A 15697-nucleotide genomic window follows, 5' to 3' on the forward strand; every position below is an offset into this window, starting at 1 on the left:
TACTGAACAATTGGTCTCGGAGTTTTTATGTACTTATCAGCCGGTTTATGTCTGGCATAAAAACCCGAAGTTTAAATCTGCAGCCAGATATGCCGGGCATAAACTGGTATCATATCGAATCGACCACTAGAGGGAGCAAAACACATGAACACACATGCGAAACAGGAAACAAACCTGAAGAAACAGGAACTTACCAGAGAGGGAAGTGAGAAAGTGGAAAAGCCCTTCCCTTAAGGTACAATTGCTGGAGGGCTTTTGCTCCAATTCCTTCCAAATGCTTTTGCTGCAATTCGTTCACACAGCCAGGGCTCTTTTTGTAGAAAAAGCCCAGCAGGAACTCATTAGCATAATAGGCCACACCCAACAGCAAGAACTCATTAGCATATTAGGCCACACCCCTGACAGCACCGCTCATTAGCCCATTAGGCCACACCACCATGTTACCAGAAGTGTGGTCATCCAGCCACACCCACCTTTCCCTTCTTATTCTGTTTACCTTGTTTGTTGTCAAAACCCAGGGCCTTTTTTAACTCCTTCGCAAGTTAGGCCACACACCCCTAATGTAGCCAATCCTAATGAGTTCCTGCTGTTGGGTGTGGCCTATTATCAGCCCCATAGCTAAGGACTTTTTAGGGAGGGGGCCTAGAGGGCCCCACCTAATCCAATAAAAGGCTCCAGGGCAAGGGCTGCAGCGGTCGCAGCTTCTCTCCCCCTCCCCTCCCACAAGGGCAAGCCTTCCCTGTGGAGCGTCCAAGTCCAGCTCCCTCCCTCACCAAGGAGCCCCAGTGCCTCTTCCCGCGGCACAGCACCAGGGGAAATCACTGCCCTTGCCCTCCCTTGCCAACAGGCTGACAGGCAATCAGAGGGAGTTGGGGTAGGGGAGCCAAGGCTCAGGAAGGGGGCCCATAAAAACTGCTGGGGGGCCAGGCCCCGTGGGCCCCGTGTTAGCTACGGGCCTGCCTATTATGCTAATGAGCTCCTGCTGAGCGTGGCCAACTTGGGAGCCAGCCGGAACTCCGCTCCTGTGCGTTCCTGCCCCAAAATAGCCCTGCGAAGAATCATTTTTTGCATTTGCCACATGGATGAAGTCCCCAAAGAGAAACTCTGACAAGACTGTGTCTCTCCATGTGTAAAGACTTGAAATTAAAGGAGGGGTTTTGAAATTAAGAGGATGCATGAGACCGTTTTCCATCTGGAAGGCTGATAAAGGGTAACACTCACATATTCATCTCTCTCCTTCCTTCCAGGAGGGGCTCCCCCAGAGGATCTGAGAGCCCTCGTCAAAGATAATGTCAACATGGACATCGACACATTCAAGAAGCTGAGGAAGGACTCCATATTGGTATGTGTGGGATCCTCGCTTTGCCCCAGAGGCAAATTTTGGCAGTGTGAAACTTTGACGCTCTGAACTTTTAACCTCTTCTCTGTTGCTCGATCTGCAGGAACTAACACCCTCCGAGGTCAAGGGCTTGCTGGGGAAAAACTTGCGGGATCTGAAGGCCCAGGAGGACAAACCCCCTGTCAAAGACTGGAGGCTCAGACAGAAGCAATCGGAACTGAAACGGCTGGGCTTTGGAGTCCGTGGTGGGAGGCCGGAAGGATACATGAATATCAAACCCCGAAATAACAGTAAGAAAACCATGGGGTTAGGGGTTTTTTTTTTGGGGGGGGGCAAACTAAATGCTCTCCAAGATTAGAAACAAAATCTAGGAACTGTTATAAGCATTCTCTTTTTAGGCTATTTATTTATCCACTGTAGATATAATCCGGAAGGTTCAGGGCAGTGATTTATCCTCCTGTTTTGTCCTAACTACGGGACCCAAAAGCAGTTTTGCGTTGTTCTTCTGTCTCCCGTTTTGTCCTCGAAGCCAAGGGCTCTTTTTGTAGCAGGAACTCCCATCGCTCCCTCTAAGGTGTGGAGTCTTGTGAGCAGAAATCCTCCTTTGTGAGCTCCTGGCATTCAAGTTGCAAGTGAGCGATTTGGCTCCTGCATCACTTAGTTTGCTCTGGAGTCATCACAGACAAGCAATTTGGCATAAATTAGAAGAAGAAGAAGAAGAGAAGAAGAAGAGATTGGATTTATACCCCGCCCTTTACTCGAAGTCTCAGAGCAGTTTACAAACTCCTTTCCCTTCCCCTCCCCACAATAGACACCTTGTGAGGTAGGTGGGGCTGAGAGAGCTCTGACAGAGACTGCTCTGAAAGAACTTGTAACTGACCCAAGGTCACACCAGCAGCTACAGGTGGAGGAACAGAGAATCAAACCCAGTTCTCCCAGATTAGAGCCTGTGCACTAGTCTGAGCATCAGTTCGCTCTGAAGCCATCACAGACAAAAATCTGTGAGCCAGAGGCTAAAAAACTGTGAGCTACCTCACATTGACTCAGCTTAGAGGGAACACTGCACAACAACCCTGTGAGGTAGGTTAGGCCAAGAGAGCCAGTTTGGCGTAGCGGTTAGGAGCACGGGATCTAATCTGTGAGAAACGGGTTTGATTCCCCACTCCTCCACATGCAGCTACTGGAGTGACCTTCGGTCAGTCACAAGTTCTCTTGGAGCTGTTCTCTCAGGAGAAGTCCTCAAAAGAGCTCTCTCTGCCCCGCCTACCTCACAGGATATCTATTGTGGGGAGGGGAAGGAGGCTGTAAGCCGCTCTGAGACTCCTTCGCATAGAGAAGGGCAAGGTATAAATCCAGTCTCTTCTTCTTCAAGAGTGGGTGGCTGGGCTCAAAGTCATTCGGGAACAGGCCCGTAGCTACCATAGGGCATCTCGGGGCCTGGCCCCCTGACTTACGGCCAAGGCCCCCCTGACTTCCCATCCAGCCCAGGCCCCCAACTTCCAATTTTTTATTTTATTTGTGGCACTCCCTTGGGGGGGGGGGTCTGCGTGGGGTACCCCCCAACTTATTTAAAGGCCCCCTAAATCCTGGCTACAGGCCTGTTCAGGAAGCTTCCGTGATAGATTGGGGGGATTTGAACACGGGTCGCCCAGATCCGAGTCTGAGGCTCCAGCTACTACCCCATGCTGGAGGGAAAAGGAAAAAATATCCTTGCCTCTCAGGAGCAGTGGAGGAGGAGGATTCTGGGCAGGACAGTTTGTCAGCTGTGGTCAGTGGATACTGACAGAAGCCACCAGGTCTGAAATGAGGGACGTGGGCCGGCCGTGGTTGCCTTTTGCACAGGACGCTGGCCCTTCTTTGGCCGCAGCTCCATTTTGGGGAGGGCGAGGCTGCAAATGCCCTTCCATTCTCTTGGGCCGGACAGCTATTTAGATTTCAGGTTTCCTTAACTGGGCAGGTTGCGCGAACGGTGTTTCTGCAGGGGTATGGATGCCGCGTGTCAGAGCGCAGAGATGATAACATAGGCAGTTTTCATTTTCTGTTCATTTATTTTACAGATTAGCAGGCTAGGAGCTCTCCCGCCCCGACGGGCACCGCCTGTCCCCAATGGGTAGAAACGTAGATCAGCGGTACCCTGATCGTGGCTGACCCACGGGCGCTCCTTCTCTCTCCGCCAGGACCTCCAGAGACATCCGGGGCTACCAGCGGCCTCACCCTGCATCTCTTCCCCTCGCTTCTCCTCTCTTTCTGACCGCCTTCCTTTCCTGAAATTTCGCCCAGCTTTAGAAAAACAGAGCGGATGCAGGAGAAACCAATCTCGAACATTCGGCCGCCTTTTGACCGAAACTCTCAGATCTGCCTGTGATAGGAAAACAGAGAAATGCACGGGGTGGGGACAACAAATGGAATTGGGGGGAAAGGGAAAATAATCCCTCCTACTTTCCATGTAAGGAAAGGGGGAGCACTGGAAACAATTTCTCAACCACTCTTATTGAGTTTCCCTCAAATGTAAGTTTGAAAAATAGGCCTGTTCTAGTGGGGAATGGGAGACCTCTGGCCTCCCGGAAAGTCAAATGCCAGGACGGGAAGGAATGACGCAACTCTAGACTTAAGTGGCTTAGGTCGAACCTGCATTTGCATTTTTAAGTTAGCTTCGTGCTTCTGTGACGCCGTCTTTCTCGATGCTTGTTTGAATGTTGTTTGGAGCAGATTCATTTAAAGCCATGCGGAGGCGCAGTGACAATGGAGCTGCCACAAGAGGGCGATAAACATATGCGGACATGCAAAAGTATACTCGTGCAGTTGAAGTTTGAAAACGAAAGCAAATGTAGATAGTCTTTTTTGAAGACGGAGTCCCACGCCAGTGGGAAAGACAAATGCAGATTCGACCTTAGTCTAGAAATCCCAGGGGGAAGTTACTCTTGAGGACTGGCGTGCTGGTTTCGTAACTTATTTAGCAGGGATCATGGCAGGATTAACCCCTTACATGCACCGACAACCAGGTGTGAGAGCCACACAGAAGAACGAGGAATAAAAGGGGGGAAACTGCCGAAGCTGGTTTAGAAGTGAGACTCGCTTTTCTTTGCCTCTGTTGCTTGGATGTATTGTGCAAAATAAAGGTTTGGTTTTCCTCCCCACTGTGTCTCTCGCGACGTTGATATCCCTGACCCTGACACCAAAATATAAAATCCGCCCAACTCCCTTTCCAGACTCGCTGGTCAGGAACAGAGCTGGAAATCTACTCGTCTGGGACATTTTTATCCTGCCTTTTTTGTTCAGAACCACGTAGATGGTCCTCCAGTTCCTTTCATCCTCACAACAGCCCTATGGGGTAGGTTAGGCAGATAGAGTGACTGGCCGAAGGCCAACAGGAAAATCTACAACAACTAGTCAACAGGATTTTTTATAACCTTTTATTCAAACCAAACAGATGGCCGTTTCCCCAGAAAGCCGCGGCCTCCTGGTGTAGACTCTAAATCGCAGGGGCTTGTGTTTATGTCTGTGCGTTCATATTCCATATGCACACACGCTTACCAGTCGTAGGGAATTCGGACTGCTGCCAGCTCTTGGTGGGCTTCGAATTACCCCTGTCCCTCCAACCTTCTAAGCCAAAAGCCCCCTTGGGGTTCCAGACTGAAGGCACATCCCACGCACCCTCACTGGGGCCTGCAACGTTGCTGCAGAAATCTATTTCGCCTGAGGTCTCCCCCTCCCGCCCGGGGAAAATTTCTCGTGCTCTGATCTGCGAGTCTGGAATGCAGTGGCTAAGAAGGACGCTCTGATCTCACCCGATGCAAAATCTGAGCCTTTGTCATTTGCAAATTAGGGCAATTCTGCATCTAGCATTCGCTCCACATTTTCTCAACTAGGAGGGAAAAGTGCAGCTCAAAGCCACATTCAGATACCCCGGGCCAACGCCGTACTGACTGCAAAGTCACCCCTGAAAGGCCATAAAACGGCCATAAATCTATGCAGAGGGTACCATAAAACCCGATGGTCAATGGCAGCGAACGCGGCATGCAATGCAGAGAGGAATTTCTGTTCCGATGTGGGTTTGGCTAAAACGACGAAGGGAAAAGCCAATGCAGAGTTAGCCTTAGATACTGAAGGCAGAGCTTCCACCTCGGGGGGGGGGGAGCCATCTTCCCCCACCCACACTGATTTTGCTTGGGGGAATGCTGCTCTCCCCCCGCCCACTCTCCTGAAACATCTGCTCTGCTTGTGGGAACCTCCGCTCACGCAGACGTGATGCATCTCAGGTCGCCCTCTCTGTCCACATTTCCGTCGCACTTTCCCACTGAACGTGTGGGAGGATTCAAGCACATCCGAGGAGACGCCGGGCGATCACTCCCACACAGGTGTGGTCGGAGGCTCAGAGCAGGAGCTTCGGCCTGGACCACTCCTCGCTCTGGCTCAGCAGTCGGCGACGAACCAACCGTGTGCCAGCACAGCTGTCCAGGGCGAGACCAGTTCTCCCCAGAGGGCTAGGCATGGACCGATGCAAAGGCAGGTTCAGGCAGGAGGCAGCAGAAACGAACCAGGCCACAGCCAGGGAACCAGCCCATAGGGTGGACTTGGAGGTCACCTAAGTCTCTGAGGAAGCTCGTGCTGGGTGGATGAACTAGGGTTTCCAGCTCTGAGTCGGGCAATTTCTGTAGATTTGGGAAGGGCATAGTTTGGGAGGGGAGAAGGCCTCGACAGGGACGTCATGCCAGAGAGTCCACCCAAAAGCTGCCATTTCCTCCAGGGGAGCTGATCTCTGTCGCTTGGAGAGCTGTTGTGATTCCCGGAGAACTCCGGGCCACACCTGGAGACCGGAACCCCCTTGGGTGATCTTTTGTTCACCAAGACCCAACAGCTTGGCTGTCCAGAAGTATTTTCCCACCCGGTCCCTTCGTCCCGGGGACTGATCCAGAAACGCTGATGCCGCAAGCCCAGCGACCCGCGCAGGATCCATCTGGTTTTCCAGACTTCTGGCTCACTGGCTCACTGGGGGAAAACTCAGGGAATGGCAGAGGGGAGGCGGAGAAGAAACACAGCTTCACGTTCGACGGAGGAGCGCCGCAAAACGTTGGCGGCCAGGTGCCCGGAGACGGAGACGGCCTGTGGTCTGGATGAGGCTGGGGGTTGACCAGGTGTCCCTTGAAGAATCCCGAAGTTCTCGCGCTGGTTGTTGCCGATAACCGCAGGGGAGGGGAGAGGGAGAGGCCATCTAGCCGAGGAGCGCCAGCGATGGGTGGTCTCAGAAAAGCCCCCTGAGAACCGAGAGTCCAACGACAATGGACGGCGTCAGGAGAAGGCAGCTGAGAGACGGGGAGGAAGCTGAGGCTGGGGGGAGAAGACGAGAAGCGATAAGAGCCATGTCATTCAGGGTGCTTCAGGTGGAAGCCTGGCCCATAGATACAGTGGGGCCTGCCCCCTGCCTTAAAGCCCCCCCTTCTTCTCAAATGCATTTAAAGGGATCCTTTAAATGCTTTTGAGAAGAAGCGGGGGTGGCGTGCGCCCTTCCTTCCCTCCCGCAAGATTTAAAGGGCCTTCCGGCTGATCGGCAGGCCACCTGCTCCCCACCGATCATCTGAATCTTGCGGGAGGGGAAGGAGAGGGGAGTGCACCACCCTCCTTCATTATGGCAAATAACGGCAGCCCCAACAGAGAACATTTTTGCCCCACAAGCCACAAAGTCCCGGCTACGGGCTTGGTGGAAGCCCCCCTGAGAACCCCCATGCTAACCTCACTCAAAGGGCAGGGATAGTGGGCAGAATCGGCCTGCACTGCAAGGTGCTTGAGACCCCATTTTTCCACATAGGCAGCAGGAGCTCCTTTGCATATTAGGCCACACACCCCTAGTGTAGCCAATCCTCCAAGAGCTTACAGAGCTCTTCTTACTGGAGCTACTGTAAGCTCTTGGAGGACTGGCTACACTAGGGGTGTGTGGCCTAATATGCAAAGGAGCTCCTGCTACCGGTAGAGCCCTGCGAGGCATGAACGGCACTCCTCGACGCAGAGTGGAATAAAATAAACACCCTCTGGAATGGGGTACCTCTAAACTTGCCCTCGGCAAGCCCAGTTTCTGGGCTAAGGTGCTGGTCTTACCCGTAGAACTCAGAGTCAACCCATATGGTAGCATCGCCCCACAGAATTCAGCAATTTTCCAATACGAAAGCCCCGTGTGAAATGAATTGTACATTAAGATTGAAATAAACATGTAACTTATATAAACAGTATTTGTATTGTGTCAGCTGCTGTAAAGGTAACAACAATACATTCACAAGCTTAAATAATGTGAACAAAACAAAACTCGTACACAATATTTCAAGAGTTTCAATACTTCAAGGCTTTGTCAGGATCACAACACAAAGCTTGCAAGACTATGGGGAGAATTCAGCGGCAGCCATGGCTAAGTCGATCCAATGAGAACTGAGCCAGCCTCTATTGGTGTACCCCGACCCCTCCTCATGTGTAATCCCAACCAAAGTGGGGTTCTTGATGTGTTAATGAGAGCAGGAGCGACTCCTTGGAAAGGCTTTTGATGCATATATCTACAGAGTGCTCAGACACTCCCCAATTACCCACCAGTTCTTCATGACCCTTCCTCCCCATAGAAGGCCGGAAAGGGGGCAATTGCTAGAGCAGCTGTGACAGATAGTACAGAAAAGCAGGCTTTTTGAAATGCTGCTTGTATCAGAGAGTCAGGGAGTTCAAGAGTTAATCTTCCCTGGAGAGAAGAGCTCATGTGATTGGCTGCTCTGTTCGCTGTCCGATTGGCCAGCATCAGCTGAGAGAGGAAATAAAACAGCTGACCTGGAGAGAAAAAGAGGTATTTTGCAATTTGGTCATACTAACATCTGGATCAGAAGCCAGAGACATCTGGGAGTCAGAGTTTTCTGACAGGCAATAGTCAGAAAAGAACTTCTACAGAAAGAAGAAGAAGAGAAACCCCATTGTCTAAACAGATTAAATCTGCTCTGAGGGAGAACCTTAAATTCTCAGTCAGAAAAGCTACAGAACAGCCTTATACAGACAAAGGATACTGGAGAAGGATTTGGCAGGAGGACTGGGTACTTAGAGAGAACTCCCAGGCAAGCCAAATAGTAAAGGGGGTTGTTGCTTCTTAGGGACAAGGAGAATAACTGAACCTGGGAACTTCTACATGCAAAGCATGTTGGAAGTGAAGGACTTTGTGCTGTCCCTTAGCCTCAGACTTCAGAGGCGGACTATAAGAGAGAGAGGACCCTGATCATCCTTCCTTTTCTACAGCTCTTACCCCTTTGATGTGTAGATTGCTACTCTCAGGGAATCTTCCTTCCGGTCTTGACACCTTCTCTCCACACTGTGCTACTCTTCTCCATCTTGACACCATGAGGGCAGGACATCCTTCCTGCACCTCTATCCGTCCTAGCTAGTTAGACTAGATTAGAACCCTGTCTCTTCTGTATCCTGTCTATAGGGTTGCCAGCCTCCAGGTGGGACCTGAGGATCTCCCGCTTTTACCACTGATCCCCAGCCGACAGAGATCAGCTCCCCTGGAGAAAATGGCTGCTTTGAAGGGTGGACTCCATGGCATTGTACTATGCGGAGGCCCCTCCCCTCCCCGAACCACACCCTCTCCTGGCTCCACCCCCAAAGTCTCCAGGTATTTTCCAACCCAGACTTGGCAACCCTACCGGTCTAGAATGGAGTTCCTGACAATAAAGGATTCATATTAGTTTGCAAAGATAAAGAGGCTCCATGTGTAACTTTGTTTCGGGTCAGCACGCACCCGACAGATAGTCTCTGCTGCGTTACGTGCCTCGAGCCCTCTGCTACCCCAAATAATCCCGCAAAAACACATGACCTGCCACCAACCCACAGTCCCTCCTGAACTGGTAGAAAGTTTCCAGATGCTGCGGCCGCAGTGACTCACCACTTAGAGGTCTCACGTTGATGTAGCCATTTGGTGTCGGATGCGAGGGCTGTTTTGTTTTCGGTGGTGCTCTGCTGGTGGTTCCCCTCTCAGGTGTCCCAACGATTGTGGTGTGAGGTTGGTCTGGGCTGGGGGAGGCAGGTGTTTTGTGGGGAGTTTCAAAGCTACGGACGGTAGTCCTACTGGAGGCAGCTGGTATCTTGCCACTTGTTACTGGGGGTGTGCTGAGGGACACCGGGACAGTGGCGTTCGGCAGAGGGACGGGTGGCGCTGGTGGCCATTCAGAAGATGTGGTCGCAGTCAAGTTGGGTGCGGTGGACGTGTGGTTGATATTGAGAGCTGGTGTGTGGGAAAGGGTCGCATTGGGGGTGCTAGTGACATTAACGATCCTGGCAATGGTAGGAAGAATTGCCCGAGCAGTTGTGACGTCGGTGGAGGGCACCGTGGTGTTGACAGAGGTAGTTGCATTGATGCGCGGGGCAACAGTTGGCTGAATGGGCCCATTGGTTGTGACGTTGGTCGAAGCCATTGTGGTGTTGACAGAGGTAGTTGTGTTGATGTGCGAAGCAATGGTTGGAAGACTAGTCCCATCCGTTGTGATGTTGGTGGAGACTGTTGTGGTGTCGACAAATGTAATTGTGTCGATGTGTGAGGCAGCGGTTGACTGAAGAGTCCCATCGGTTGTGATGTTGGTGGAGGCCACTGTGGTGTTGACCAATGTCGTTGCATTGATCTGTGAGGCAGCGGTCGGCTGAATAGCCCCATCGATTGTGACATTGGTAGGGACCGTTGTGGTGTCAACAGAGGTAGTTGCATTGATGTGCGAGGCAATGGTCGGAAGACTAGTCCCATCAGTTGTGACGTTGGTGAAGACTGTTGCGGGGTCGACAGAGGTTGATGTGTTGATGTGTGTGGCCACGGAGGGAAAAATAATCCCATCAATTGTGACATTTGTGAAGACCACTGTGGTGTCGACAGAGGTAGTTGCGTTGATGTGTGAGGCAGCGGTCGGAAGACTAGTCCCATCAGTTGTGACGTTGGTGAAGACCGTTGCGGGGTCGACAGAGGTTGATGTGTTGATGTGTGTGGCCACGGAGGGAAAAATAATCCCATTGGTTGTGACATTGGTGGAGACTGTTAAGGGGTCAACGGAGGTAGTTGTGTCGACACCTCCGCCGACTTCAAGCATTGTGCCATTGGTTGAGATGTCACGAGACGCCGATGTGGCACCGGTGGCTGTTGTACTGGCGTTCACAGCAGTGGTGGGAACCAAAGACCCATCAACAGGATCCCCTGAAGTTGCTGTGACATTGGCAGTCATTACCGGGTCGGTGGGGACGGCAGCTTCGGAATGCATACCGGTGGAAGTTGTGTTGGTGGCCTCGGCAGAGGCAGATGTTTCATCGACGGCCAGAGTGACTTTGAAGAGGGGAGTTGTAAAGGAGTCGGTGGCAACTGGCGGGAATGTGCTTGTGTCGGAGAACGTGGCGGTGTTTGCGTCAGAGATAGCCGCAGTGCTCACGGCAGACACGGTGGCGGCCGCAGTGGGGATGGTTGGGGGGGTGGCTATTGACGGTCCATCAGCAGTGGTACCCCCCACTTCTGTGCGGCTGGTTGGGGAGGGGCCCGTCATCCCTCCTTGGAGACCGATCCCCAGGGTGTCCAGCTCGGACTGAAGGTGGCTCTTGATCCACATGGCTACCGAAGGGTGGTTTTCAACATCTTTCAGGTCGAGCAGGTGGACCGCGAGCAAACCTCTCACGTCCTGCACGCTCAGTTTCTGCGTAAACCGAAAAAGGATCACAATTACAAGGAAATATGTCAAAGAAACGCTGTGATAAAAACGGCAATGACATTTAATAAATCTTATGAACATCAGATTATATTACAAATTGAACTTCTACGATATTACTAAGGGAATTCTAACATTCTCAAGGATTTCCTTAGTAATATTGTATGAGTTCCATTTGTAATACAAGTTCAATTTGTAATACAGTCTGATGTTCATAAGGTTTAATTCAGGGCTCTTTTTGTAGAAAAAGCCCAGCAGGAACTCATTAGCATAATAGACCACACCCAACAGCAAAACTTATTAGCATATTAGGCCACACCCTGACAGCACCACTTATTAGCACGTTAGGCCACACCCCCATGTTACCAGAAAAGTGTGGTCATCCAGCCACACCCACCTTTTGCTTCTTATTCTGTTTACCTTATTTGTTGTCAAAACCCAGGGCCTTTTTTTTGTAGCAGGAACTCCTTTGCATGTTAGGCCACACACCCCTAATGCAGCCAATCCTAATGAGTTTCTGCTGTTGGGTGTGGCCTATTATGCTAATGGATTCCTGCTGGGCGTGGCCAACTCAGGAGCCAGCCGGAACTCCATTCCTGGGAGTTCCTGCCCCAAAATAGCCCTGAGATTTATTAAATGTTATTGTCATTTTTATCACAGTGTTTCTTTGATATATTCACTTAGTTTCTGCGACAGAGTTTTTGAAAAAGAAATTAATTCCAGAAAAGCCTATAGAACATGTTGGCCTTTAGACCAAAATTTGAAAGGTTCGAATACAAGGGAACAAAACGAACACATTTAAGCATACATTTAACAATACTGTAAATGTAACAGGCTTGCTGCTTAATTATCCCAAACGCTGAATTGACAGCGATGGTTCGAATGTTAAGAGCAGCCGTATACAGCAACGGAGTTTAGTTGGGGGGCTGGCGTTTCAACTGCGATATCCCCCGGAAAAACCTCTGTGCTTCCGTCTAATTGTGCCTCCCTTAAAAAGGAGTGAAAACCACTGCTCCCATCTAGACTCACATCCGATTTATACCACTTTACCCATTCTAGATCTTCATCCCACACCAAGGAACCCGGGAATTGTTGTTTGGAGTCATGCTGAGAATCCTGTGAGGGTTTTCTGAGCCCAGAGTTATGGCTTGGAGGTGGGAGACATCTGCCCCACATTCGTTTCTCATCCAAACCTGAAGCTGCAGCATTTGACAAGAACATTTGCCTCACCAGGATAGCAGGCCGATGGACTAAAAAATACAGTGGAACAGTCTGCTTCAGGAGGTGGTGGGTGCTCCTTCACTGGACGTTTTCAAGCAGAGGCTGGGCGACCATCATTCGGGTGTGTTGTAGGGCTATCTTTCGGCTATTTTCCTGCAGAGTGCAGGGGGTTGGGCTAGATGACCTGCACGGTCTCTTCCAACTCTAAAATTCTATGATTCTATGATTCTATACCGTTTGCCAGCTTGAGGCAAAAGGGCAGAGGAGTCGGACGTCAGTCAGGAGTCCTCCAAAGCAGACACAGACTTTGATGCAGACCTCGGGTCAAAGACTTTGGTCCTTTCTGCCCTAGAACTTAAATCCGGGTTCATTCCTATCCCTGAATTTACATTGCACACTACACGTGAGTGTCGTAATTATCTCGTGGTATTTTTACATTCTATTGCTACACTCAAGTCCACCCCTGTAATTCTCTTGGGGTATTTTTTTGTTTTGTTTCCACATTACACTGAGTTTCGTCCCACACTTGTCCCAGGATAAACGGATGCTGTTATAACCAGGGATACCCCTTCGGCCACCCTTATTTTCTAATCAATCTAGAACTGTTCAGCATTCCCTTAATAATGCTAATACTGAGACCGCAATTATGATTGCAAAATCCTTAGCAGAATCAGTTGCACTTAGATGCAGATTTTTTTTTAACATAATATATACACTTTTATTGTCTAAATTTATCTGCGGGAACGAAATGTACCATTTCTATATTACTATGTCATTAAAGGTGTCTGAATCTGATAACCAGGGGTAAATGCAAGTTATTGTGTCACGAGTTGAACTCTGATAAAACCAGGGATGAGATCCAAGTGTGGAAAGGAGCTTTGTCCACCGCTCCCTGAGTCCCTGCTCAGATAACTGCTCCCCCAAGGTTCCCTGGGATGCGGGAATTTCCGCAGCACCAGTTTGAGCCTCTGGTCCATTCGCCAGAGCCTAGCAGACCCTTTTCATTTTTGATAGGACGCTTCCTAGCTAACACGTCTAACCAGAGGGAGGTGTGTAGATGAACCAGAGCTGTGCCACAGGATGCGTTCGTCAACCGAGTGCCTGGTTCTTCAAGATAAAAGGTAAATGCAAAGGTTTCCCTTGCTCGAAAGCCAGTCGAGTCCGACTCTAGGGTTGCGGTGCTCATCTCCGTTTCAGAGCCGAAGAGCCGGCGCTGTCCAAAGATGTCTCCACGGTCATGTGGCCGGCATGACTAAACACCAAGGCGCACGGGACGCTGTTACCTTCCCACTGAAGTGTTACCTATTTATCTACTTGCAATTTCTTGCTTTCGAGCGGCGAGGTTGGCAGGAGCTGGAACTAGAGATGGGAGCTCACTCTGTCATGCGGCACACTCGGGTCTCGAACGGCCGAACAACCGACCTTCCACAGCCTGCAGTTCAGCGTCTTAACCACTTGAGCCACTGCAGCTCCTTTAACTGACCTTTAATTCCTCGGGCTTCAAGTTCGTGAAGGTATCGATGTCCATCGCCACCTGAGATCTAGCCAGCTTTCTCAGATCTGCCACGGGTGCTCCACCTTAAGAAGGGAGAGGAAGAAGAAGAGAAATGCCCGTGAGGAAAAGTGCCAAAAGGGTTGGAACAGTAGCGGAGTTCCGCCGGAAGCAACCCTCGCTACTTTCAGTTCAAATGTGCCCTTTTTTGACTAGGAAAATGTGAGTGTGAAAGCACCGTTCTCACCAGGGTTGGAATGGAAGGTGTGGGAGGGGAAAGGAATGGGGAGGGCTGTGGCTCAGTGGCAGAGCCTCTGCTTGGCATGCAGAAGGTCCCAGGTTCAATTCCCACCAGCATCTCCAGTTTAAAGGGAGCAGAGAGGAGGTGATGTGAAAGACAAGAAGAAGAAGAAAGACGAGGAGGAGGAGGAAGAGATTGGATTTATACGCTGCCCTCCACTACTCGAAGGAGTCTCAGAGTGGCTGATAATCTCCTTTCCCTTCCCCTCCCCACAACAGACACCCTATGAGGTAGGTGAGGCTGAGAGAGCTCTGACAGAAACGGCTCTTTTTCAAGAACGATGGCTTGCCCAAGGTCATCCAGCAGCTGCAAGTGGAGGAGTGGGGAATCAAACCCGGTGCTCCCAGATTAGAGTCCACATTCCTAACCACGACACCAAACTGTGCTTATTCTGTGTCCTTTCAAAACGTGAAGAGAGACTATTCCCAGCCTGGGAATGAAGATTATAGGGAGAGGTCCTCATGACTGTTCCACCAATCAAAGAAGCTTGTATGGTGGGCACACGCGACACGGTCTTTTCGGTGGCAGCCATGAAACAACTTCCCCAAGCAAGTGGGCCCGCCCCCCCCTCACCTTCCGTCTTTAGGAGGCAGCTGAAGACGGTTTTGTTTAGGACAGCATTCGATTCAAGCAGTCCTAAACTGTGATTTTAAAACTTTGGTTTCACATATTTTTGTAGACTTTTTTTTTTGTCTGAGTAGACAGTTCTGACCTTGATGGACCAAGGGTCTGATTCAGTAGAAGGCAGATTTGCGTGTCTGTAACCAGCTACCCACCTAGGTAGGGCTGGATTAAGGGATAATAAGCAGAAGTCTCCTCCTGGCCGGCAAAGGCCACTCGGGCTTTTTCGTACAGGATGTCTTTTTTGTCCTGGGAGCAGGAGGAAATATCTAATTTCTCCGCTTGCCTAAAGGAAGCAAAACACAGAAGGTCAGAATCACTGGAGGACACCGAGCCATCTGAATGGACTCAGAAGGCGATGCAATTCCTGGCTCAATACGATCAATATCATTAGTAGTATAAGTATTTTATTATTTAATATCTTACATATACTTTGTTCAAAATGTAGGTTTAGCTTATCATTATACATTTTTGAGGTATCTTAAAATGCACTGCTTGCCTTTTTTGACTATAGTTGGATTATAGCAGTTACAGTATATCAGATGCGTCAATTTTTTAAAATTATTGAGTTAGGGTGAGCCAGCTCACAGTTTTTTAGCCTCCGGCTCACACGTTTTTTCCTTAGCTCGGGAAGACGGGCTCCAGAGCAAACTAATTTATGCAGTAGACAAATCACTCGCTCACAACTTTAATGCCCAGTAGCTCACGAAGTAGATTTTTTGCTCACAAGACTCCACAGCTTAGAGGGAACATTGGTTATGATACTTCCAAATATTTGATATTTGGTAGTGAATGTTAAATGATTTCTTGATTTCAAGCCAATTAGCTTATATAGTTTGTCAGACATTTATTGGTGTGATGGCAAGCTTCATCAAGATTGAGAGAGAAAATAATTCTGAATATTATGGAGATGCTATATATTTGAATTACGTATCTTAAATGTGATATATTTATCGTATGCTGGCTAGTCCTTGTAATATGCATTCTAAATTCTTTTTCTAAAACTTTTGGGGCCTTTCCCTCCCCCC

General features: G+C 49.9%; 2 protein-coding genes across 2 annotated transcripts in view; one reads left to right on the top strand and one right to left on the bottom strand.

The window, feature by feature from the left end:
• The first annotated feature begins 1266 nt into the window (after nt 1-1266).
• LOC107121205 (mesothelin-like) lies at nt 1267-4133 on the top strand. The gene is made up of 3 exons (XM_015424088.1): nt 1267-1342; nt 1443-1629; nt 3397-4133. Exons 1-3 carry the CDS (start codon nt 1298-1300, stop codon nt 3399-3401), a joined length of 237 nt encoding a protein of 78 aa, XP_015279574.1. The 5' UTR covers nt 1267-1297; the 3' UTR covers nt 3402-4133.
• A 2203-nt stretch (nt 4134-6336) lies between these two features.
• Nucleotides 6337-15697, bottom strand: part of LOC107121178 (nascent polypeptide-associated complex subunit alpha, muscle-specific form-like) — an 18764-nt gene continuing 9403 nt past the window's right edge. The window contains exons 9-12 of the mRNA XM_015424054.1: nt 14825-14955; nt 13739-13833; nt 9243-11022; nt 6337-6667 (exon numbers count right to left, since the gene is read on the bottom strand). Coding sequence (XP_015279540.1) covers nt 6582-6667; nt 9243-11022; nt 13739-13833; nt 14825-14955 — 2092 coding nt within the window. The 3' untranslated portion in view covers nt 6337-6581. The remainder of the gene's footprint in view (nt 6668-9242; nt 11023-13738; nt 13834-14824; nt 14956-15697) is intronic.

Source organism: Gekko japonicus, unplaced genomic scaffold (assembly GCF_001447785.1).
Source record: "Gekko japonicus isolate JY-2015 unplaced genomic scaffold, Gekko_japonicus_V1.1 scaffold2442, whole genome shotgun sequence".
Classification (NCBI taxonomy): Eukaryota; Metazoa; Chordata; class Lepidosauria; order Squamata; family Gekkonidae; genus Gekko; species Gekko japonicus.

What these genes read in the sequence shown, in the direction of transcription:
- LOC107121205 (XM_015424088.1), top strand. Translation starts at nt 1,298, where the DNA reads ATGGACATCGACACATTCAAGAAGCTGAGGAAGGACTCCATATTG. An exon ending in TGAGGAAGGACTCCATATTG is followed by an intron (nt 1,343 to 1,442) that starts GTATGTGTGGGA and finishes CTCGATCTGCAG; the next exon opens with GAACTAACACCCTCCGAGGT.